At 45.4% G+C, this 27,040-nt stretch overlaps 1 protein-coding gene across 1 annotated transcript in view; it reads right to left on the bottom strand.

The window, feature by feature from the left end:
• Positions 1-27,040, bottom strand: part of MCM10 (minichromosome maintenance 10 replication initiation factor) — a 948,221-nt gene that overhangs the window by 89,993 nt on the left and 831,188 nt on the right. Inside the window, exon 19 of the mRNA XM_044087964.1 lies at positions 13,484-13,629. Within this exon, the coding sequence (XP_043943899.1) occupies positions 13,484-13,629 (146 nt within the window). The remainder of the gene's footprint in view (positions 1-13,483; positions 13,630-27,040) is intronic.

Below are 27,040 nucleotides of genomic sequence, written 5' to 3'. Positions count from 1 at the left end.
TATGGAAATGGTCACTGTAACAATGAACCTATATCTGTAAACTTACTACACAACAGTGTGGTCAGCATAAATATTATTACTGCAGGTATACAATACAACAGAAAATACAGAACACTACAAAACACAGGTGGGATCTGACCCATACCTTGCTTGTAGCACTTTAAGACTCTATAGAGGGAAGTCCAAGTGCAAGCTTCACAAATGCATCAAGTAAAAATGTTGAAGGAAGCTACAGTGGTGGCAGTTACTCTTACAGAGTGGGGTCCCTGCCCAGCAGATTGAGGGGAGCGAGAGAGAGTGAGTTTAGATACCACACTGCCCTGTTCATTTTAATGAAGATAAAAAAAAAATGTTGTCAGAAAGACTAATTTCCATGGTTTTGCTGGTATAATATCCTACTATATCTCTGAACATCCAATGTGTACAAAATCCTTTCATCTATGTTCAGAGGACTGGGACAGACATAGGAAGTAGCAAGAAAGTACAGTTGTGTTAGGAACTTATAAATGTATTTGTTCAAGTAGTTTCACTGTTGCAGTCCTCACTTTTGAGATATCTTGCCAAGCAGGTAGGCCACGGTGGGACCGTCTTCTAAAGCATTTCCCTCTCTAGGGCTTCAGCAGATTCCCCGTTTCTACAGCCAGGGCATCAGTAGTCTAAAAAGTGTGTCAGAAGTCTCCTGCCCTCGCAGAACTAGGAGCTGTGGTGGTAGCATTAGCTCTAGTAGGCTATACTGTAATGTGGCCTAAACTTGTTTTCCATGGTGCTGGTCACAAAAAGTAAGAGAGTTCTGAAGCAGAGTGTTTGCAGGTTTTCTTTTTTTTCTCATGCAAAGCATACAAAAAGCTGGTCGGTTTTGCTGATTTTTTTTTAATCCTATTCATTCAATCCAAAGCAAATTGGAGAGAGTTTGCAGGTTTTCTTTTTTTCTCTCTTGCAAAGCATACAAAAGCTGGTCAGTTTTGCTGAATTCTTTTAATCCTATTCATTCAGTCCATCAGATTTAATTATGGGCCCTCTAGCCCTGCTAGGATCCCATCTGTCCAGTTTATTGCTCCAGCCTTGAGCCCTTCCAAAATTCCCTCTCCATAATACTTTACTCCCGCAACTATCGCAGATCCTGTTTGCTGCCTTTTGGATATGCATTGCATCTTCCCAGAAAAGTGCTCCACCTTTTACAGGAAATTTTTTTTCCAACACCAAGTACCCACTCAGTGGTCTTTGTAATTATATATCTTAGTTCCTTTAAATAGTAGTTCTATGTTGTTAGATAACTTTGTCAGTTTAAATTTTGGTAGTAGTCAACCCTTCCTCGTTGACTTCATGCCAGCTTCTCTTTTCTCTTCCATACTCTGAGTGTTATATTTAGTGCAGTTATGGCTAGTTTCGCCTTGTGGCACTACTAGTTGTGGTATTTCCATCCTTTAGAGGTGTGTTACACTTGAAAACAATTAGGTCAGCATCAGCCTTACCTACAAAGTCCTCCTGATCCGAATTGGATTTGCTCAAGTTTCTATGGGCCCAAATTAAGATGGGGTCTTTATGACTCCAATGGCCTCAAAGCCAATCAGATCCATACACTGTACGCGAATCCAGGCACTTTCATCGGTCTACCTGTTGACTCCAGTCTCCTTGGACCTGCTTGGTCTCCCTCATGCTGTGACTCCGGAGTCATTAAACCAGCTCTCTTTAGCTCTCGTCGTGTTAGATCAGATGCTCCTGGCATAGATTCTTTACTGGATCCACTGTCGGAGTAGATAAGGCTAGGAGTCATGTGGGTGGCCCCTTTGGTCTTATTATAGTAGTCTGCCTTCAATACCTCAGTGCCGTGCATGAGCTCGGATCCAAGAAATCTGCCTGAGGTTCTTGCTCTTTTCCCTTTTTGAGGAATTTGGACCTCATGGGTGCTATTTCTTCAGATTCAGCAGGTGTGGATATGGCTTTATGGAGTCTGGGGAGGATACTTTCACCTCCTAGAGTGAATCCACAAGGCCCACTAAACACAGTTCTTCTCTATGACCCTCACTTCTTGGATTTGACTTTGCAGTAAGTGTTGTCTAGGCCGATTCATCTTGTTAACCTCAAACCCTCTGTGCCACAGCTCAGACAAGCCTCAGAAAACTTGGATGCATCATCCTCTGAGCCATCTACAAAGCATTCAAGAGGTAGCATATACTGGCTCTCCAAATGAGTCAGTCACCTCCAATACTGATATGGATGATAGGTCTCTCCTCGATCCCCTTTTGAGGAATGTCCCTTTGCTGAGATTCTGGAGCTCATGAGACAAAGGGGATCCTGGCCAAATGACCCTCTCTCTCAGGATGAAGCAGTTTTGTTTCAGGGTCATGGGATGACCCCTTCTACCTTCTGGGTTGTCACTTCAGCTGACAAAATGGTCAAGCTGACAGTTAATAAAAGTGTGGCAGGAGACAGAAACTTGTGAAGCAGTCCTCAGGAAGCCAGATAAAATACTGAGACCCCCTAACAAACCACTATGGGTCAAGACTCTTCTTGTGGACACAATAATAATTGCAGTAGCCACTAAAAAAAAAGAACTGTCACAGGACTCTTCTTCTGCTCACCCACCCAATAAGGAATTTCAGATGATGGATAGACTTGGGAAGCAGGTGTATGCATCGGGCACCTTCACTATTAGGGCCATGAACTAAGCTGCCCAAATGACTAGATTCCAGAGGGACCTGGCACAACAAGCTATGTCCACTGTGAAGAATGTGATCTCTCTGGAGGTACAAAAACAGCTGCAGGCTATTCTGTCCACCATGAACAATATCACCAACCTGTCAAAGCACCTTCTACATAACCTGACAGATGGAGCAGCAAGGGCAGCTTGAGAAGCATTGCTGTGAGATGCCATGCTTGGGTGCACCTTTGCTATTTTGCAGACAACTTTAAGGCATTCTTCATTAATGCGCCCTTTGATGGAACAATCCTGTTTGGAAAAACAGTGAAAGAATGCATGCAGAAGTCTGACCTGGATGACAAGATGATCACTGCAGTGAAAGTAAAGTTCGAGCCACCACAGTGCACTTACAGCAGGAACCAAAAGGGTGCTTGATATCTCTGGTTTCATAAGTCACACCACCAATATGACTTGAATTAGGACAGATGTGGCTGTGGCAGAGGTGGCCACTTCAACAGACACAGATCCAGAAGCAGAGGGGTCTGCAGAATCAGGGTTTCAGGGATCCCTTCTCTAACCGGAGACCTCAAAACCCCTGAAAGGTTGCTAGACTGTCCCACTATGGAGGCAGTTGGGGGATATATATCCCTCTCCATCTACCCTCACTAGTGGTTTGCCATCACTAAAGATACATGAGCAAGAAGAATAATATCCAGAGGATACTACTTTCCATTTCTGGAAACATCTCTCTTTCCCTTCTTTTCCACTGCCCGATGCCCCATCCAATCAGGTAAAGTCCACTGTGATAGAGTTCCAGTCTCTACTGCAGAAAAGAATCATCTAACAGGTCCCACCAGACCAGCAAGGGTCAAGGTTTTACTTGTGCTTCCTTTTGGCTTTGAAGAAAATAAACAACTTCAGACCTATTTTCGATCTCAGTCTCCTAAACTCCTTTGTCAAAAGGAGCCATTTTTGCATGGTCATGGTGCAACTGACTATGCCCTATCTGCTGAAGAAAGAATGGATGTGCTCAGCAGATCTCCAGTAGACTTGCCTTCACAAAGATTCAGTAGTTATCCAGGAGATTTCTATACTTTTGTCTGACTGGTGGTCACTACCAGTTCACAGCCCTGCCATTTGGACTCACTGTAGCCCCCAGAGTGTTCACCAAATGCCTGGCTGTGATAGTAGCTTATCTACATCTACAGGGACACAAACGTTCTTCTATCTAAGCAACTGGTTTCTGGCCATCACATCCAAAGAGCTCCTTCTTCAGGCAAGAGATCACCTTCTCCAGCTATCTGTATCCCTATGAATCACTGTGAATTTAGCAAAATCAAACTTGATTCCCACTCAAGACTTTTTTTTTTCCAGGGATGTCTACTGGACAGAATTCCACAAACCTTTCTTCCATTAGAGAGGCTCGCACCCCTCAGGAAAGCAGTCTGAGACATTTTGGATGTGGCCTGTCTATAAGAATGATTGATTTTAAGAGCACTGGGGGTAACGGCAACTTCTATTCTCATATTCCAGATTGCCTGATACTACAATGGTTACTTCCATCTGACTGTCAGAGACATGAAACTTTTACTCAACCAATCCAAATAACGCTGTCCTGTCAATCCCATCTGGAGTGGTGGCTCTGCTTTCTGTTCATAACACAGCGGGGAGTGTTTCAAGTTTCACCACCACTGTCAGTTATGACCATGGACCGATCCTCCCTTGGGTGGAGTGGGGGGCATTATGAAGGCAGAATGGTCCAAGGTACATGGTCTGAATCAGATGCCCGTCTTCACATCAGTGTCTTAGAGATGAGGGAAGTCCTGTTTTTGTTGCAGGAATTTCAGGATTGGCTTCTTCTAGGGGTGATAAACGTTCCGTCAGGCAACATGGCAGTACTCTGGTATATAAATAAGAAAGGAGAGACTAAATCTTACCCATTCTGCCACAAGGCCATGACAGTGTGGCAGAGGGCGATGGCCTCTTGTTGGTTTCTGACTGTAGCACACATTCCCGGGAGGCTCAATGACCTTATGGAAAGGTTGAACAGAACTATTCTCCTTTCCTTACGAGTGTGGTCCACGCATCCAGTGGTGGCAAAACAGACTTTCAACCACTGGTGTGAACCAGGTTGCAAATCTATTTGCAATCCTGCAGCACACCAACTGCAACAGTTATTTTGGCATTCTTGCACATGCAGGACTGAACCCCAGGGACGGTCTGTCCAGTTACAGGCCTCGTTTACACTTATCCCCCTCTTCCCCTCATGACCAAATTCATACAGACAGCAATCTGGTGCAAGGTCAAAATCATACTCATTGTCTCTTATTGGTCAAGATAGATTTGGTTTCCCCTCCTAAATCTCTACCCGAAGGAATCCCCTTGGCTTTTAGACCCAATTCCAGGTCTGATTTCTCATCTGTCCAGAGAGCCACATTCAGATCTCCCTAACCAGAGCTCAACTGCTCAGTTTCTGCAATTCCATTGACAGCATGGGACAATCCCCTCTCCCAAGAAGTTCTGAAAATTCTTTCGGCTTCCCAGAAGTTTTCTACTAAGAAAGTGTACTGCAATAAATGGAAAAGATTTTCTATTTGGACTGAATCTCATGATGTAGACCGTATTATAATCCCAGTAATTAATATTTTATGCTTTCCTATTCACAGGATGCTCTAGGTTTCTATGAACAGGGAAGACAAGAACTGAAGAATGCTCTAGCTTTTCCATCAACAAGGTTCAGCTGGTCTCTAGCTCTTCTTTTCATGGCCATTTTCCAGCTTCTCAAACTGTGCAAAGCCTTTCTAAAAGAAGTGTGGGAGGATGACATAATGGTTAAGGTATTTACCTTAAAGACACAAGGTGCAGGGTTTGATTCTCACATGGAGTAACTGGCTAGGCTTCACACCAGCCCAAAAGGGCAGTTAGCCTAGTACTAACCTATGAATCTAAACCTATAAGTCTTCCATTTATGACCTGCTATTAAGGATCCAGCGCTTTCCTGGGACCTGAATTTTGTGCTGGAAGCCTTATTAAAGCCTACATTTAAACTATCAAATCCTATAGACCTAAACATCTTGTTTTGGAAGACAATCCTATTAGTGGCGATCACATCAGCAAAAAATGTCTCAGAACTACATGCTTTGTCCAAAGACAAGGTTACCCTCAGAATTAATCTTTCCTTTCCTCCAAAGGCGGCCTCAGAGTACAACTGTTCCAGATGATTTTCTCCCAATATTTTTTCCTAATTAACAGAATACAGGACAGATTATTTTATACACATTGGATGTTCACATACAATTATGTTTTATCTGCACAGGATAGCTTCCTTCAGGAAAGAACAGTTCATCTCTTTCACAAACAAGTTGGGCAGAAAAGTGTCTAAGATTTCTCTGTCACACTGGATGCCAGACTGCATCTCCATCATACACGTGTCCAAAAAACAAGATGTTGCCATGCAAACTAAAGGCTCATTCTATTAGATCAATGTCTACATCAGCAGCATTTTACAGGACACTGTGATGAGATTTGTCAGGCAGCAATTTGGTCTTCGACGCACACCTTTATCAAGAAAAAAAATTTGGATCTTTCCTCCAGAGCCAGGGCTTCCTTTGCGGCTTCCAATCGGAAAGGTCTCCTGTCAAGAGGCCAACCAGGAGTTATGTAGCTGGGGATTCTGACCCATAGGTCGGATCAGATGGACTGAATAAATAGGATAAGAAAGTTATTTACTCACAATAAAAATAGACCCTTTCATTCCAGTCCATCTGATATGATAAACCGCCCTCCTTCCTCACCTTTTTAGCAACTGAGCAAACGTTTTTCTCCTGAGTCACATTTTTGGCATCAAACTACCCAAGGTTGATTGTGTGTGTGTGTGTGTGTGTGTGGGGGGGCAGAGCATTATGGGAAAATAATTTTGGAAGGGTGCAAGGCTGGAGCAATAAAAGGTTTGAGTACCCATAGGTCAAATTGGACAGACTGGAATGAAAGGATCTATAATTACAGTGAGTACATAACTTTCATTTCTCTGAAAGCAACACATCTGACTGTGTATATCCAGGGGATGTAGCATTCTCTCTCTCCCAAATTCTAGAGTATTGCAAAAAAACACTGGGAGCAGGATAGTCTGACTTAGGGTCAATTCAGAAACTACTTTATGCACAAAAAAGGGGTTGGTACACAATCCACTCTAGCTTAATGAAACACTAAGAAGGGTTCTCTGCACATTAATGCTTTCAATTCTGAAACATGTCTAGCTGAGGTTTTCCAAGAGAGGAACTGAACAGGTCACGGAACTGCTGGATCAAGAGATGGAAAGGACAATTTTAAGATGAATCACTTCCCTCAACAATTAATTTATAAAAAGGTCTAGAATAAAGGGGGATCCATAGGTAGGTAGCCTGAAATAACACAAGCATGAACTTTTAATGACGTGATTTGTAGAGGTCTGACAAGTATTTCAGGACCAATACCACCTTAGCTTTTTTTTTTTTTTTTTTAATATAATTACCTTTCTTCCCTTTTCCAGGCCTGATGGTGTCTTGTCTGGGGTTAGAAAGCCATGTCTTGGTTTCAAAGTTAGACACTAAGCAGTGTGTGTTTGTAAAGCAGTTAAGTCAGTGGCCTCAGCTACATAGCATTCCTTATTTGGGGGCAGCTAAAAATGTTTTGCCTAGTGTAGAATTTCGGGACCATGGAAACCCTGACATCCTTGGGGTCCTTTCTCTTCTCCCTATTTTTGAAATGCTTCTTTTTTGAAGGTAGGCTCCTGGAGGCCTTGAACAACACCATAATGGCCCTAAACCAATATTAGCCCCCTTTTTTGGTAGTGAACTCTAGGAGAGAACGCTGGTGGTAACATACTCCCTTTGGGTAAATGACAAGCAATAAGGACAGGAGACCATGTTTTGCTCCAGTCTGAGGCAAGAAAAAAATGGTGCAAACCACCTGCTGTGTTAGTCTTTAATGGGTATTTGTTTATCACAGTCAAGCAGTTAATGATTTTAGAAATGGGTTGTTTTGTACTAGAATCTGTGTCAGACATTCATAATTATCATGCAAAACTATGAAAGAAACCCCCCTTGGGGTAGTTAACTCTATCAGAAAAAAAGAAGTTATGTACTCACCATAACGTTCCATCTGAGTAGTAGTACTTCATTTATCTTCAACCTGTGGCAACACGGATCCGTATCGGATCCGAGCCGTCAAATATTACTAGCATCAGTTCCGAGCTCCAGACTCCTCCCCTTACCCATAATACACCTCCACTGCCTTCCATCCCCAGATCGAGTTTTGTTGAACTTATACTGAGAACTCGACCTGATAATATACTTGTGACCTATACTGCAGCCCGTAGGCTGATCATGCGCCAAGGTCCGGGGGAAGGAGGGAGGGACGGTTGAAGACAAATGAAGTACAACTACTCAGATGGAATGCTATGGTGAGTACATGACTTCTTTATCTGAAGTAGTTTACTTCATTTGGTCTTCAACCTGTGGGACAGAGTCCCCAGCTACTAAACTCCTGGGAGGCCCTCATGGAAGGATATTCCGGAGCACCGTGAAGCCAAAGGATGCTCTCCTCCTGGAAGTCAAATCCAATTTGTAATGAGAAATAAATGTATGACATGAGGACCAAGTAGCTGCAGAGCAAATGTCATCCAAAGACGCTCTAGACCAGAAAGCTGCAGATGTAGCCATGGACCTAGTGGAATGACCTTTTACCTGACCTGGAGGAGACATGCCTCTGCCCTTATAGACCTGCAAAATGCATGAAAAAAATCCATCTAGCTTTAGTGACCTTGGAAATAGGTTTCCTCCAAAAAGGTCTACAGAAGGAAACAAACAACTGATCAGATTTATGAAAATGTTTTGTCCTGTGTAAATAGAATCATAACTGTCTATAAACATCCAACATGTGTAGCTTGTATTCCATCTTGTTCGTAAAATTGGGAAAGAACACAGGCAGATTTATAGTCTGATTGATATTTATTACCTTGGGAAGAAAGGATGGATTGGTTTGAAAGGAAAATCTGTCTTTATGAAAAATCATGCACCGACATTTGATGGACAAGGCCTGTAATTCTGAAACCCTTCTACCAGAGGTAATAGCTACCAGAAAAGCTGTTTTCCACGATAGGAATTTTAGATCTGCAGTTGTGGCAGGCTCGAAAGGCGGAGCGACCAGAGCTTGGAGAACTGTAATATGGTCCCACGGGGGAATAGGATCTTTGACCGGGGGGCGCAGCAAAAAGGTGCCTTTGATAAAAGCTTTACACAGTCTGGAAGATGTTAAGGATGCAGAATTCTCGCCCACATGAAAATGGGAAATGGCAGCTAACTGAACTTTGACAGTAAAAGAACTAGCTCCATGTTGGAAAATAGCTAGAAAATCAAGAATAGCGGAAATAGGAGCCGTGAAAGGGTCTAAACTCCTTTGAGAGGCACAGAAAGAAAAACATTTCCACTTGCTGCGATAAACATTTCTGGTTGAAGACTTATGAGCAGCTAGCAAAATAGATCTAACTGAGGAGGATAGTCCGGGAGTCCTAGCAATTACTGGAACTGGAGCAGCCAAGCTGTGAGCTTCATGCTGTCCAGACTCGGATGAGGCACCCCCGAGGGGTGTGAAATCAAATCCTGAATGGGATCTAGGATCCAAGGTGGAGCTAGAAGGTGAGACCAAAGGAAGGGAAACCATACCTGGCGAGGCCAGAATGGGGCAATGAGGATCACCTTGCTCCCCAGTTGACAAGCTTTCTGCAGAAACCTTGGAATGAGAGGTACTGATGGGTAAGCATACAGAAGACTGGGAGGCCAAGCATGAACTAGAGCGTCTCTGGGGGACTCCCCCAGCAGGGGGTTCAGAGCAAAAAACTTGCTGCACTTCTCGTTGGAAGGAGATGCGAAGAGATCGCAGCAAGGTTCACCCCACTTGCTGTAGATCTGTTCTGCTACGGACAGATTCAGAGACCACTCGTAAGGCATCAGAATGGTCCAACTTAGCCTGTCCGCTAGGATGTTGGACTGTCCTGGAATGTGCAATCCGATGAGAAAGCGACCGGTGGAGATCACCCATTCCCACAATCTCATGGCCTCGCAACAAAGAGGGTAAGATCTGGTCCCTCCCTGTTTGTTGATACACCAGACTAATGACATGTCTGATTGAATGGCAATTGTCCCCAGAGAAAGAAAGGCATGAAGGGCCTGCAACGCTAGAAGGATCGCCCTCATCTCTAGGACACTGATATGCAGGCTGGTCGCTATGGGGGACCACAGGCCTTGAACTTTCCTGCCCAAACAATGCCCCCCCCCCACCCGAGTTGGGAGGCAATCGTTGTCACTGTGGTTTGGGCCGGGGCTGGAACAAAAACTCGTCCCTCCAAAATGTCCGGAGAGCTCATCCACCATATAAGGGATGACCGACACACTCGACTTAGGTGGATAGGATAAGTTAATGGCAGTTCCAACAGGGACCACTGAACTGCTAGAGTCCACTGAAGAACCGCATGTGCAACCGAGCACATGGAAGAAGAGCTATGGTCACCATCGAGCCTAGGGCCCTCAACACTGATTCCACCGTAGGGAGATGAGAACGGTAGATCAGGGAGACATGCATCCTGAGGTTTAGAACTCTCTCCGAAGTCACGAATACTTTGCACTAGGTTGCATTGGAGTCTAGTAACATGGGCCAAGCAGTTCAGCTCCCTGATCAAAAAGGTAGCTGAAGCATACACCTGCTTCCCTAGGCGGTCCATCATCTGTGACTCCCAGTCAGGAGGGTGGACCGAGGAATTCTCCTGAGCAAGTTCCTTCTTAGTGGCTGCTGCCACCACTATGGCATCCACAGGGGAGCCCTTATTCCAGGGTGGCCTGTCAATGGGGAAGGCTTAAAATTTTATCGGGTCGCTTGGGGATAAACTCCATGGTGTTCAGTTCCTTCCACGCCCTCGAGGTGACCAAATCTACTAAAGGATCTGTGGGAGGGGACACCCAGGAAGTAGACGGGCCTGTGCCGAAAGCCTCCAGGAACACAGACTCATCAGAAGAGGGCTTGGGGGCAGACCAACCTCCCCGTTGGTGCAGGATCTCCATAATGTCTCCAAAGAAGACATCATCGTGAGGTGATCTTGGGGAACCCTCTCCATCATCTAAATCTATGTCCTCAGTGAGGGACTCGGGGGGAGTCCAAGTGCCGCCTCCTGCACATATGCTTGTGAGGCACAACTCTGGAGGGGCTCTCCGGGGGGCTCTCGCAAGCCATCTGTTCTAGGGGGGAACCATCTGGGGATCTTCGAGCATGGGCTGTCCCTCTGGTAAGACAATGGGGACCGAAGACAGAGCCGAGGGGTCTGGAAGGAGTCTAAGGGGGCGGTCAGGGGTCTCGATCAGACAGAAAGGATCCTTTCTACCACATCGAACACTTAAGGAGAGCGGACCTCCTGGGCAGCTAACAAGGAGGCCAGTCTCCCCAGGTCCGACGCGAGAATCGGAGACGGGCCCGAGGTGGTCGGAGCTCCGAGGGAGGGGACATGACCCGACAAAGCCTGAGCCAATGGAAAAGGTTCAACTCCCTCAGATCCGACACCCAAGCTCCGGCTCTGAGAGTGGCTCAGATCCGAACTGGTTGGATCTGAAATGCTCCAGGCAGCTGTCGGCATCGAGGAAACAAGTACTGTTGGTGCCGACCCCCTGACCAAGGCCAACCTCGGATCAGAGTACTCCGAACCCGAAGGTCAGATCAGAGAAGGAGAAATGGGTTGAAAGAAAGGAAGCAAGCCCCCCCATCTGGATCTGTGTACAGATAAAGTGCCTCATCATCTTATCCAGATCCATATCCGATAAAGAGAGGGTTGACCATGACAAGGGCACAGACTCCGACCTGGCAGGTCGGGGAACCGAGGCCCGAGACTGGACATGCCTCCTCTGGCTTCGGGGAGAACCTCGGAGATCAGAACCAAAGGGAGTCACAGATCCGTGCTGACTTGCTTGGAGAAGCGAGGTCCGGGGACCACTTCCTCTTTTCCCTCGTCTTCGACTCTCTCTCCTTTTCTCTACCTCTCTTCTGTTCAGCTACCACAGGCTTAGATGCAGGAGTTTGAGTCCCAGCCTGGGAGGGAAGAGAGACCAGAGGGAGAGAGGAGGGCGAGGCAGTCACAGTAGCCGCTGTGACTGAAGCAGAAGACGAGGAAAGAGAGTCGGTAGGCGGAAGAAGACCTTTGAGGGCCAACTTGGCCCTTCTATCCTTTAAAGCTTGGGGGTTGAACCCTGCACAAATGGAGCAATCCACAGTAAGGTGGACTACACCCAAGCACAACACACAGAGAGTGTGGCTATCTGCTGGGGACAGCTTATGGCCACACTCTGTGTAGTGCTTAAACACATGCTTTTCAGCCATCCTAAGTGAAGAAAGAAAGCCTTAGAAAAAAGACAGGCAAATACTTTCTTGAACTTAAACACACACACACACCCACTCACCACACTTGTCTACAGACAACACTAAGGGGGGGGGGGGCACCACGTAACAAACTACTCTATCTACCTAACCAGACTAACACTCTATGCCAAAGCGATGGGAGGGGAGAAGGGGTACCTAAACTAGTCTAAACTGACAAAAAAGTGAAAGTTTTCTACTTAACAGTAGTTAAATAACCCACTGCTAGCTGGAGCTCATAAGACACCATGTATAAGCAAATCACGGGAAACGAGATCTGGGGATGGAAGGCAGTGGGAGGTGTGTTATGGGTAAGGGGAGGAGTCTGGAGCTTGGAGCTGATGCTAGTAATATTGCCGGCACGGATCCGTATTCCCACAGGTTGAAGACCAAATCAGATCTGATACTTGCCAAATGAATGACTGCACAACTACACATGGAAATGAGATAAGAAAGTTACTGCACGAAAAGAAAGATCTGAAGATGGCATTGACCGATGCACCCTTTATACTACTGATGTCATGGTACCAAAAAGCAGGGTATAGGCCAAAGCTCTAGAAGGGGGGAAAAGTTTTGTAGAATGGCTAGCCATGGGCTACCTGCATGGCAGGATATTCCAAAAGTGAAGACTGCAGCAGGGAATACTAGAATTATCATCTAGTTAACAGTAAGTTCTGCCATCACCCTTGACATAATGGAAGGACTAGTCCTTATCATCATATCCTTATGCAAAATGTCACCCTGGCTGGTAGCTGCAGGTTTATTTGTTAAGACTACTTTACTTTTAGGCATCAAATAATGGGAACCGTCCAGTGGCAAACATTAGGAAGAGAACTAGACAGATGGCATTCATTTCGGACTGCTTCTACAGTGCTTTTGGGACTTTTGGTTAATAGTTTGGTTTTAGCACTGTCACTATACTGTTTTTTTGGTCAAACTAGACAGAAAGAACAGGGATTATCTATGGGTTAAAGGGTATGCAAGTGCATGTGTAAGTACAAGGGCTCAAGATTTTATGGAGAGAAGAGAAAGAAGCACCCAAGTGTTTAAAGTATCACAGAGGGCCATATCATTTTTATTTATATGCATGACTGTTTTTCCTCTCAAGCTGCTTGAAGCATGACAGAGCAAATAGCCATACAGTAAAATAGGTCAGACTATGAGCTGCTAATGGGCTTCATCTATTAGTCAGACTGTGCAACTGCACTGTAAGTAAGATGCTTGACTAGTCAGTGTTCCTGGACAGCCACTGTAAAAAGACACTTGTACCTAGTAGGCGTATGGGCTAACAAATAAAAAGATTACACCAGAACTGACCATACAATTTTTTTCAACTTTATTTGGAATGAAGGAAAAGAATTTGCATTTTGCTGTATTTGCAAGCTCAAACTAAAGGAAAAAAATCATTACCTGCAGTTCTTCTTGGGAAGTCTGTCAAGGGATATAGCTCTGGCTCCACAAGGACATTTGAAGAATCGCTTTACAGCATCATGCCAGTGGTACTCGTGGTTCTCACTGACACAAGTTTCCAGTGGCTTGAAGAAAGTATATCTGCACTGTTTTGAGGGAAAGATAAAAAAACACATTTTAGGAAAGATGCAGTGTTAAAACTATTGCTAAAAAATAATAAATAATGCACTTCTCTACTTCTTTTGTGAAGGGATATGTACACCGTCAACAGACTTTTGCTGTGTTTTTTTTTCCTTCTATTTTGTATTACAATAAGTAGCAGGTTTATGTCAAAACACACCCACCTGATAACATTTCTAACAAAGAAATGCTTAAGTCTGGACAAACATATTCTTGATTAATGCAATGTTTCCGCAAGCTTGAGTCACTTTCCATGAAAGGAGAGATGCATAGGGTCAGTGTGAGCATTTTTATATCCTACACCCATTGCCACAATTGTTGGGATCAGTGTTATTTTCTATAATCACAGCCACACGCGCACACACGCACACGCACGCACGCGCACGCACACACACACACACACACACACACACACACACACACACACACACACACACACACACACACACACACACACACACCTTTCAGCCAAAGTGCTCAATAGTAACCTTTTCCTGCTGCTGTTGTACTATATGCACTGTCTCTACTAGAGTGCAACTGCACAGTAAGCAAAACTGCCTCTTTTCTTCCCAGGATGAGTGAGAGCTGCCATTACTTGGCCATTCCTATCTATCTTCTCTCCTAGCTCTTCTGGCATCTGGATTTACTAGCTGAAACCATGTCACTGTAACTATGGTCATGGCTTCATCCCTCGCGCTGCACTATAGAGCTAGCATATGTGCCTAGTACTTACTAAAAATCCATGAACATTTGCTGTCTGTATATAAAAAAACAGTGAGAAAATAGTTGCTGTTTTTTAAAACTACAGTATTATTCAAGTAACATCTCAAAAGTCAGTGTCTGACAAAAGCTTTAATAAAAAACTGTACAGCTATTATATTCATTCATATTATACTTCACAAGCAGCTTACACACTGCTTTAATATAAACTATATTTAAGTCAGAAAAAAAAAGAAAAAAAAAAAGAAATGGCTAGTAAAGAATGGATACTTTATTACACACACACACACACACACACACACACACACACACACACACACACACACACACAAATTGTCAGCAAGCACTTTCCTCTTTCACCAAACCAAAGACTTCATCAAACTAACAAATCCTTCTTATAAAAAGAGTTACGCACTCACCATAACTTGGAATCTGTGCTATCCAGTGTCATCACGAATGGGTCTTGGATCCAACCTCGGATCCAAACTGGCAACTGATGGATAGAGCCAGAGCTCAAGCCCCTCCCCTTCCCATAATCCCCTGCTGACCTCTAACCCTCAGATCGAGTTTGCTCAACAAATAAGAATGCAGGAAGTCTGTGCAGAATAAAAAAAAAAAATATCTTGAAAATAAACCACTCAAGCTCTACAAGATCCCCAGATGGCAGCGGGAATGTGATGAATAATGACACTGGATAGCACAGATTCCAAATTATGGTAAGTACCTAACTCTTTACCTGATGCTATCTGTGTCATTATTCATCATGAATGGGTCAGAATCCCCAGCTACTATGAACCCTGGGTGGCTTCAAGGAGGGATATGCCAGACCACTGAGGAACCAAAGAAAGCTCTGTTCCTATTAGAAATGGCTGCAAATTGGAGCTTAAGCGTAGAGAATCTAGTCTCATCCTGAAAGAGAAAAGACAGGAACAGTAAATATCAGGAATTGGGGCAAAAAAAAGGATCCAAATTATGCTGTCTGGCCCAAATCGAAAAGCTTTTCCATTTACTGGAATACACCTTCTTCATAGATGGCTTCTGGGATGCCAAGATGATGCACCTCAGGAAGCCTGGACTGTGAAAGGATTACTGGAACTGTAGAAACTATGTGGTTAGTCTAAGAGTCCGGAGATTGGGAAGTAGAAGCCCCCAGGGATGGGAAATGACATCTGGAATGGGATCCAATATCCAGGGAGGATACTTCAGATGAGACCGTACAAGGGGAACCGTGCCTGACGAGGTCAAAAGGGGGCAATGAGGATAAGAGGAGTCTTCAGGAGGCTAGCTTTCTGTAAGACCTTGGGTATTAAAGGAGTAGGAGATTAAGCAGAGAGTAGTCCCCGCAGCCAATTGTGGATCAGAGAGTCTCTGGGTGACTTCCCTGCTGGATGGATCAGGGCAAAGTAATTGCTGCATTTGTTGTTGACTGGGGAGGCAAAGAGATCGCAGCACGGCTGCCTCCAATGGTCGAAAATCTGACTTGCCACCGATGGATTCAGAGATCATTTGTGGGATCTCAGGACAGACCTGCTGAGTTTGTCAGCCAGCACGTTGGAACTGCCCGGAATGTGTGTTGCAAGAATTAAGTTCCTGGAAGACATCATCCATTCCCACACCCTCATGGCCTCTCTGCATAGAGGATAAGATCGTGTTCCCCCTTGCTTGTTGATATACCAGATGACCGGGGTCTATATTGAATCAGCGAACGCTTAAAAAAGCGAACACTGATTCATCGACCCTAGTTCAGCGAACGCTGAAAATCCCGAACACCCAAAACAGCAATTTTTTTCTCAGGTAAAGAAATTGCTGGGCCAGTTTTGGGAGTCTGCCATTTCCTCCACTGTGGTGCGATCTCGGAGTTGGTATATTTAAGTGGGGGGGGGGGGTGTGTGTGACATTAAATACTGTTTTATTTTTTTTATTTTTTTTTTTTTTGTGGAACAGCGATTTTTTTTTCCTGGGGAAAAAAATAACTGTTCGGAGTGTTCGGCATTTTCAGTGTTCGCTGAACTAGGGTCGATGAATAAGCGTTCGCTTATTTAATATAGACCCGATGACCGCCATGTTGCTCGTTTGAACTGCAATGGTCCCCAGAGGAAGGCACTCCTGAAAGGATTGCAATGTTAGAAGGTCATCTCCAGGACATGTATGTGCAATTTGGTCTCTGTGGGGGATCATGTGACGTCAACCTTCCTGCCCTGAAAATGCCCCCCCACCCCAGCAGGGAGGCATCCGTGGTCACTTTGGGAGGGAGAAGACAAAATGGCTTGCCTAGAATTAGGTCCTGAGACTGAAGCCACCAAGAGAGGTGATTTCTACACACCTGAGTCACCCTGATGGTCATGGACATGGGACAAACCTGAGCAGACCACTGGACTGCCAGGGTCCAATGATTAACATACATACTATCCTCAGTGAGGGACACTAACTGAATCGCAGCTGCCATCAACCCTAATGCTTGAAGAATCAAATGAACTGATGGAAGGTCTAGGTCCAGCAAGGGAGATACCTGATCTCAAATGAGCTGGACCCGGCATAAGGGTAGTGTTGCAGTCTCTGATACGGTGTCCAGTTGGACCCTGATGAAAAAGAAGTTATGTATTCACCATAAGGTTCCATATTTGTTGTCCATAATCTCACCTTCATTCTTGATAGTTGGGTTCAGAACCGAGCATTGGTTCCGACTCGGCCACATACTAACGTTCTAGAGCTTTCACTGGCTCGAGGCTACACCCTAGCCCAAGATGCCTAGCGACAGTTACCCAGATTTTGTTTGTAAGAAACCAGTCACTAGACTATCTAACCCACCATAGTAAAAGCAACAAACTCTCTGCCTATAACCCATGAGGCACAAAGGGGATTAGAGAACTCATAGTCAATTTCAAAAAATTCCTCTCTATCCTCCAGGAAAGGGGAAGGAGGGTGGGATGCAAGAATGAAGGCGAGATTATGGACAACAAACATGGAACGTTATGGTGAGTACATAACTTCTTTATGTTATGTTGTCCTATCTCGGTTTCATTCTTGATGATTTGGACAGTGTCCACAGCACATTCTTTCTCTGGTGACTCAAGGGAATAACCTCTTCAGAACAGTGGAAGCAAAGGATGCCCTGTTTCTGGGGGGGGGGGGGCACATCTACTTTGTAATGAGTGATGAAGGTATGAGGGTTAACTGATGTGACTGCAGCACAAATTGAATCGAAGGGTAGTTTGGCTTGAAAAGCAGTGGAGGTTGACATAGCACTAGTTGAATGACCTTGCATTTTTCCTGGTAGTTGCTTGTGTTGAGAGCTATACACATAAGTGATGGTGTCTGTAAGCCATTCTGATAAGGTGACTTTTGAAACTAAAGTTCCTTTTCTGTTTTCTGAGAATGAAACAAACAGTTGGTCAGATTTTCTGAATTCCTTTGTCACATGCAAGTAAAAACGTAACTGCCTATGCATATCCAGCTGGTGAAGTTCGTTTTTTGCCCTGTTGCCATGATTGGGGAAAAATACAGGTAGCTCAATAGACCGATTTAAATTAGACTAAGAGCATACTTATGGCAGAAAAGAAGGATTTGTCCTGAAAGAGACTATGTCTTTGTGGAAAATAAAATGGGGAGGATGGATAGAGAGAGCTTGTAATTCTGAAACCTTCCTAGCGGAAGTAATGGCTCTTAAAAAGATTGTCTTCTACATTAAGAACTTTAGTGAACAAGAGGAGGCTGGTTCGAAAGGAGGGAGAATTAAAGAAGCTAGTACCAAATTTAGATCCCAAGGAGGTGGTGGTTCTCTTATGGGAGGTCTTAAAAGGAATGTACCTCTCAGAAAGGCTTTGCATAATCTGTGAGACATTATATTGGATCCCATGTCTCCTACATGGTAGTGTGATATGGCAGCTAGTTGTACCTGTATTGTGGCTGCAAATGCACCCTGATTAAAGGTTTCTGTTAAAAAATCCAGAATTGCTGATATAGGAGCTGCAAAAGGGGTCGATATGGTTTTTGTCACTCCAACAAGAAAATCTCTTCCATTTGCTCAGATAAAGTTTCCTAGTTGTACTCTTGTGCGATGAAAGCAAAATGTGTCGCACTGCTGGGGATAGTTCTGGAAGCCTGGCAAAGATGAGAAGTGGAGCAACCAAGCTGTCAGCTTAAGGCTTTGAATTGAGGGGTGGTGCATTCCTGACTGATGAGTCACAAGATCCGGCACTGGGTCCAGGATCCAAGGCTCCTCCTGAAGATGGGACCATAGGAAAGGGACCCATATCTGATGAGGCCAATAAGGAGCAATGAGAATGCTCCTTGCCTGTGACTCAACGATTTGGCTTTCTGAAGAACTTTGGGTATTAATGGACGTGGGGGAAATGCGTAAAGAAGTCCCGGGGCCAATCGTGAACAAATGCATCCCTGGGTGACTCCCCCAGAGAGGGGATTCAGAAAAAGTAGTTGCTGCATTTGGAGTTGATGGATGTGGCAAAGAAGTTGCAGCAAGGCTGGCCCCATTTGCGAACAATTTAGTTCACAATTTCCTGTTTGAGGGGACCACTCGTGAGGCATAAGAATTGTCCTGCTTAACCTGTCCGCTATCATGTTGGATTTCCCTGGGATGTGCGTTGCAACCAGAAAACGTTGAGAAGACATCGCCCGTTGCCATACTCTTCGAGCCTCTCGATAGAGGGGGTAGGATCCGGTTCTGCCTTGTTTGTTGATGTACCACACCACAGACATATTGTCTGTTTGAATTGCAATTGTACCTGTTGGAAGAGAGATGTGGAATGCTTGGAACATCAGAAGCACCGCTCTCATCTCTAGGACATTGATGTGCAAGTGGTACTCGTGTTTGTGCCAAGTCCCTTGAACAGTCTGTCCCAGATAATGCCCCCCCACCCTATCTGGGAAGAGTCCGTGGTCACTGTAGCTACTGGTTGGGGAAGAACAAATGGTCTGCCTATCATTACCTGTGTGGACCGAAGCCACCAACGTAGGTCCCTCTTGCAGGTGTCTGTAATGAGGATCTTGTGTGACATGGGTAACTCCTGCATGGACCACTGAGCAAAGAGTAGCCACTGTAATATTCTCATATGTAAACATCCTAGTGGTACTAATGTTATTGCCGCTGCCATTGAACCCAGAACCTTGAGGACAAACTTTGCCTGTACTTTCTTCTTCATGAGCAAGATTGACACCTGATGGTGTAGCATTAGTACTCTTCCGTGAGGCAATTTTGCTACTATGTCTTTTGTATTCAAGTCTGCCCCTATAAAGGTAATATATGCTGTGAAGGCAACAAGGCAGATTTTTCGAAATTTATGGTAATGTAGCTCTGAGCAGAGATGAATGGCAGTGTCCCTTGCCTTGATCAGTAGATGCTCGGTAGTAGCAGTCAGGAGCCAGTCATCTAAGTACGGAAACACCCAGAAATCTAGATGCCTCAGGTGAGCCCTGACTACTGCCATGCATTTGGTAAATACTCTGGGACTGTAGTGAAACCAAAGGGCAGAGCTCTGAATTGGTAATGAGTGGCTCCCAGCCAGAAGCGTAGATATCTCCTGGATCGCCTGTCCATCTTTATATGGTAGTACGCATCCTGAAGATCTATGGAGCATATCCAATTGTCTTGTCCTAGAAAAGTATAGACTGCAGTGTCACCATCCAGAACTTTGCTTTTTTTACGGACATGTTCAGTTTGCTGAGATCCAAGATTGGTCTCCAGTCCCCCGTCATCTTTGGAACTAAAAAAAAAACCTTGAGTAAATTCCGGATCTGATTTGGTCTGCGGGGACTTCTTGGATGACTCTTTTTCTAGCAACCTTTGGATTTCTAGGGTTGATTGATCCCTTTGACTGGGTGGGATGTCTAGGATTGATCTTGATGGAGAGGGTGGAGAAGAGAAGGGTATGTTGTATCCCCTGGATATAATCAACCATACCCAGTTGTCTTGAGTGATGTTGAGTCAGGTCTTTGGGTACAGTGACAATCTGCCCCCAACTGCCTCCAGAGGTGGACAGGCGGGCCTCCTTTCAGGACCGCTGGAAGGGCCTGCCAGAGAACGTATCTCTGTCGCCCTGGTTCTGTGGACCCCTCTGCCGCCAGCACGGCGTCTTCCATTATTATTTCCCCCTCGGCCCCTGGGGGAAAATTCACCTTGTGCGTCCGGCGAAGCTCTTTGGGATTTCTGGAACCACATTTTTCCACCTTTCTGGCCTTTGGGATAAGGCCTGGTAGGGAGAGAAAAACATACTCCCATGGCAGACAGAGTTTTGCCTTCATTTTCGCTCCTGGTAAGAGTCTCTTTAACCTCTGGCCCAAACAAAGGCGAGCCGTCAAAAGGGCCGTCTATAAAGGAAGACTGAAAGGGTTCAGCAAACTCACAAAGGCGCATCCAGAAATGCCTCCTCAAAGCTATTCTTGTGCCTGCTGCCCTACTTGCTCCATCGGCTGCATAGGAGATAAGGCGAATGGAGGAGTTTACTACAGAATTTAGAGTCGCAATCTGAGAGAGTACCTTGTCTGGCACACCTGCAGCTGTAGCACCCTTGAGGGTATCTCCTAGCTCTTTCAAAAGACCCCTCTGAAGTTGGGCAAAATGGGATAAATAGTTCAGCGACCTAAGAGTAAAGGCTGCTGAAGAGAACATACGCTTCCCATATCTGTCCATCGTTCGAGACTCCTTATTCGACGGATGGACGGATGAACTTTCAGCTAATTCCTTTTTGGTGGCCGCCGCCGCCACCACAGCATCTACTGGGACACCTTTGGTTAAAAATTGCTTATCATCTGGGGCAGTAATAAACTTGTTGGGCCTCCTTGAAACAGGTTCCATGGATTCTGGAGAGCCCCGTGCCATTCGAATGACTACGCCAAGAAGTTGGTCGAAAGGCAGAGACACCCAAGAAGTGGAGGGTCAAGAGCCGAATGCCTCCAGGTATACAGACTCATCTTCAGAAGGGGAGAGGGTCTTCCAGCCACCTCTCTGCTTCATTATCTCTAAGATGTCTGAAAAGGAGACATCCTCAGAGGGTGACCATGGGGACCCTTCTGAATCCTCTAAGTCTGTATCCGATGTGACAGACTCAGGGGAGTCTAGGTGTTTCCTCTTACAGGTTCTCTTCTGAGGGACCTCCTCAAACTGGGGAGGTTTCATAAGAGTGTGTCTCACCCATTGGGGCGTCCTGGGATATCGGTTCTCTATGCTTGGGCTGGAGGGATGGTGTTGAGGTTGACACTTGCTCTTTGGAGGGAAGAGTAGCTACAGCCGAGGGTGGAGCAGTCTTGGAGGAGAACACACTCCTCATCACCTCAAAGGCACCACGATCCTGGCCTGAGGGAGCCTCCGGCTCTGAGGAACCAGACCACCTCCCCTGCACCAAGGATGATACTCCGAGGCTGATGTGGGTGCCAAACTCATCAGCGCTGAAGCCCTGAGTGGAAGAATCGGATCCGACATGGGTCTGACTCGACTCTCCGCCCCCTGAACCGGCAAGGGAGTGTAGGCTCCCAGATCCCTCGATGGAAGACAACATCGACGAGATCAGAGCGGAGGTCAGAACAGAGACACCAGGGATGGTTTTCGGGTCTGACAGTTCCACCACAAGGACCTCCAGGCAATTTGGCTCCGAACTTGGCGGAGAAATGGAAGGTAAGGTAGATTCAGTAGTCGGCTCCACGTCCTTCTGGGCTGGGCTCGAGAGAATGTTTGCTATGGCAGGTGTTCGAAGTAACCTCCTAACTACCCACTCCACATCATCGTCCGAAAGGCTCCTGGATGATCGAGAGGAATAGGTGGATGATCTGTGGCTACAATTGCAGCAAAGGAGACCGACACCAAATGGACCAGCTCCTTTTTTCACTCAGAGATGGTTCCTATAACTCAGGTGGAATCAATGGAGACTAGCCTTCTCTGAAGTGACAGACTTCGGATCCAAAGTAACCGGTTTCTCTTGTCTCTTCGTCGGCTCAGAAACCGGAGCCGAAGAAGCTGATATTTTTGAGGACTTGCCAGAAGATTTGGAGGCCTGATTCCCTTCGATAGCAGTTTCGAAAGATCCCTTTAATAAGCCGCTGACTATTAATTTGTATTTCCGCTCCTGCAGGACCCTTGAACTGAAGCCATGGTAAATAGAGCCGGAATCCTGCATGTGAACGGCCCCCAAACAATAACACAGCAAGTGTGTCCATCTGTTATAGACATTTTGTATGTGCAAGAATCACACTTTTTAAAACCGGACTGTCTAGTCGCTTTAGTAGGATCTTTAGACATCCTACAACCAGCAATTAGTCACAACCAGTACAAAAAGACACATTATAGAGTATAGTCTAACTCAATAAACAAAACCAACACCACAAGAGAGAAAGACCAAAGTTTTTTTTTTTTTTAATAAAGAAAAAGGAGAGGATTAGAGAAGAAGTCTCTAAGTTAAACAACGGACTCCTCTAACCTGAGGAGATGCCTCTAACAAACAAAGAATCCTTCAAAGTTTAAGGAAATAAGAGGAAAGGTCAGCCCTAAAACGGGCTAAGCAAGAAGGGGGCAAAAACTAATCCTCCAACTTAAATGGATTTGTTTAAGAAGAAGTAAAATTTCAGCCGGGATAGGGGAAAGGCCTGAAAGAATGACGGCTCACACAGAAGCAGCGAAAACACAGCGAAAGAAACTACAATCACTCTTAAAAAGCACTCAAAGGAGTAAGCTGTTTAACAAAGTAGAATTATCAAAGATTTAACTACTATAAATCACATAAAAAGCAAATTATGTAAAAACTTAGCCTGAGACTGCGAAAAAGCAATCCTGAAGCTTCAAGCGGCAAACGAGATCTGGGTAACTGTCGCTAGGCATCATGGGATAGGGTGTAGCTTCAAGCCACTGAAAGCTCTCTGTGCGAGTCGGAACTGATGCTCAGTTCTGAACCCAACCATCAAGAATGACAGCAAGATAGGCCAACATAACATCTGTAGGTTTTGGCATGGGTAAAGACTGAATTTTGGCAAACTGAATGTGATGCTTAGATGTTGAAAGAGAATGAGAGTGTAACTGGTGGTCATTAATAGTCGATGCCTAGTGAGAGTCGTGAAAATGTCCAGGTGCAGGAAGACCTGGAATCCTTGCAGCTGGAGATGAGCTGCCACCACTGTCATGGATTTGGCAAACACCCAGGGGGCTGTGGTGAGTCCAAAGGGCAGGGCTCTGAACTATTAGCGATTGGCCCCTAACCGAAAGCGCAGGTGTCTCCTATGATATTACTGTTCTTGAGTTCCACGGGGCACATCTAATCGTCCTTGCGCAACAGAGGCAGAATGGACTGGATAGCGAACATCTGGAACTTGGACTTCACCAATAGGTTTAGTTGGCTGAGGTCCAAAATTGGACACAGGTCCCAGGTCTTTTTCAGCAGCAAAAAGGAGTGCAAGTTCTGGACCCTCATTGTCCTATTGGGACCTCCTGGATGGTTAATTTTTGAAGATGGTCTTGAACCTCAAGATAGGCCAACTCTCTTTAGCGGGGTGGAACGTTCGGGAGAGATTTTAGAAATGGGGGGGGGGCTGAAAGAAGGGGATGAAGTAACCCCTGGAAATAATATTTAACACCCACATATCGAAGGTGAGACTTGTCCTGGCTAGGGGATGAAGGGAGAATCGACCCATGACTGCCTCCAGGGCAGGACAGCCGGGTAGTGCTTCAGGAGTGCTGAAAATACTTCTCCTCGAAGGGTTCCCAGGAGCCCTGATCTGTGGACCCCCTCTGCCTCTGGGACAGTGTATACCATTGAATCCCCTACCCCGGCTTGTGGAACAGAATTTTTGGAAAGCATCCTGGAAGCAGGACTAAGCCCTGTGGAACCAAAGTTTCTTACTACCCCTCTGAGTCTTGGAAAAGGAATATCGGGAAGTAGAGAACTTGATTCCCACCTTGGACAGAGTCTTGCCCTCCTGCTCACTGCAGGTCAATGTTTCCTTGACGGAAGGACCAAACAAGGTTGAGCCGTCAAAGGAGGATTAGTAAAAGATGCCTTAAAGGGTTCTGCAAACCCACAAAAGTGTAGCCAGGCATGCCTTCTAATAGCAATGCCTGTGCCAGCCACTTGAGAGATGGCCTCCACCATGTTGGAGATCAACCTCATAGAAGCATTAGCCAAGGAAGTCAGAGTAGACAATTTAGGAGAGATCAGTTTAAGACTCTCCTGAAGCAGTAACTCTGTAAGGGAGATGGTGAGTTCAGACACCAAATTGCTCTGAAGCCGGGTTAAGTGTGCCATGTAGTTAGTTGCTCTAAGTCTGAAAGTAGCTGAGGCAAACATGCGCTCTTCAAAGTGGTCAATTGCCCGAGACTCTCTATTCGGTGGATGGACCGAGGAGCTTCGCTTCACCAGCTCCTTCTTAGTCATGGCAGCCACCACAATGGCATCAATGGGGGTCGCCCTTATTTCAAAAGACCTTATCCTTGGGAGGACTGAGGAATTTGTCGACTATTTTGGGGATTAGTTCCACTGTGTATGTCTCTTTCCAAGCCCTGCTGGTGATAAGATCGGCACGCTCGTTGGCAGGGGGGTGAGAGACACCCAGGTAGAAGATGGGCCCATCCCAAAGGCCTTCAGGAACATGGGGTAAGACCAACCACCTCTTTGCTTGAGAATTTGCAGCATGTCCCCACAGGACACTTCCTCAGAAGGAAGACCGGGGGACCTGTTTCCCTTCTCAAAATCAGTGTCCTCTGTGAGGGACTCTCTGGGGGAGTCCATGTGCCTCCTCTTACACATCGTCTTACGAGGTGGTTCCTCCACGGTGGGCTCAGGGGAGGACTTGGAAGAGACGGGGACCCCAAGTGGGGAAGTACCCATCTAAAGGCACTTGCAGGAGGGCTGACCCTGGAAGGACGATGAGACCTCTCTACCGAAAGCCAAGAGAGGCTGGGGAGGACTTAGAGTCAAAGGAGAGGTTACTGCCAAGCTGTAGGAGGTCCTCTCTACAGACTGGAAGGCCAACGGACTGGACAAAGCCCCCTGTGGCTAGGGCCACCAGGGGGGAAGAAGGGACCCCGACCCGGTACCGAAGCTCTCTGACTATATTGGCCTTGAGCTGTCCAGTGCCGAAGTCCCTGACGATATCGGCACTGAGCTGTCTAGTGCTGAAGTCCCCAAGGGAAGAGAACGAACCGAAAGCTCAAGGCCCGTTGGTAGGTGGACTAAAAAAACAACTCCAGCATTGCATATGAATCTTCCACATTGCCAGGATTTAGTCACATTTAAAATTGCATCTAAGGGAACTGGAACTTCACTTGCTACTTCACCACTCACATTAATGCCTTTCTGAACTATCATAAATTTCTAAAAACACCAAAATGGTCGCAACAGACTGTTCACGGTCACAGAAAAGCATAGTTTATCTTACACACAGCACATGCAGAGCCTTTTCAGGACTCCTGGCACATACTTGGAAAAAGAATGGATGCTTTATTACACACAAGTCATTTTATTCATTTTTTTTTCATGGAAAGGGCAGTATGCTACCTGACATAAAGGAGACAAGGTAGCTGCTCCCAGTCACTGGGTCAGCTAGACAGTTCTCAAAATTGCCCTGACTAAATGCAATTATGATTACAGTACCATCCTAAGAATTATAATTTGACTGGTTGTCCTGTATTTGTTAGTGTTTGTTGTCCATTTTAAGTCTGGCAATAACATCAACTTATCATATTAGAAATAAGACGAAGCATTAGACGATGTAAACAGTGGCAAGAGTTATATAAAATATTTGTATGGATTAGGAACTAGTCACAAATGATAGGAAACACCACACAAATAAAAATGATATTAGCTATCAATAAGAGCAGATATGCAGAAAATACAGTTTTGTAAGTAAACTTACCATAACAGTAGATGTTGAAATGATCACTGCTGCAGTAGCCTTAGCTATACGGGTTATGTCCTGCACAGGATATACTAGCTGCCCAGTTTCCAAAGCTTCAAGGCACATTCCACATGACAAGTCAGTCAGCTCCAGCTGAGTTAACTAAAAAGACAGGTTTGGGCACAAAGCACTTCAGAGCTTTCATACCAACAGACAAAGGGAGGCTGAGCCCTGAAAAAAAATGCTAGGAACAAAAAATAAATGTCCACATCCTGACAAACAGCATACCAGAAAACAAAGCAAATGGACGGACAGAGTGGCTACTGTTGCAGTGATCATTCAAACATCTTCTGTTATGGTAAGTTTTAGTTACATAACTGTAGTATGTTCATTCTGTTAATCACTGCTGCAGTAGCCTTAGCCACATGAGTAGATTACGCTACCTTAACACATTTGGGATGTGGAAGGAAAAGGGTCCAGTAGCCCGTCCTAGCAAAGCCAGATTTACAATCAAGCATGTAATACTTTGTAAAAGTACATATGCAGGACCAAGCTGCTGCTTCTAGAATACTTCTAGAATCAAACCCTTTCCAAAAAGTAAGAGATGAAACCAAGGACCTGATAAACTGGGCCCTGATCCTCCCTAGAATAATTTTCTTGAGATGAGTATAACAAATGGTAAGAGCCTGAGACTATTTCTTCTTCTTTCGGCTTTTTCCCGGTAAGGGGTCGCCACAGCGGATCTCCTTGTCTGCTCATGATTGGCAGTGGAGTTTTACGGTGTTGAGTTGCCAGCCCAGCGCCCAACCTTCCACAGAAGGCACA

Source organism: Protopterus annectens, chromosome 11.part0 (assembly GCF_019279795.1).
Source record: "Protopterus annectens isolate FY-2018-M chromosome 11.part0, PAN1.0, whole genome shotgun sequence".
Classification (NCBI taxonomy): domain Eukaryota; kingdom Metazoa; phylum Chordata; order Ceratodontiformes; family Protopteridae; genus Protopterus; species Protopterus annectens.
This window is presented reverse-complemented; position numbering and strand designations above follow the sequence as displayed.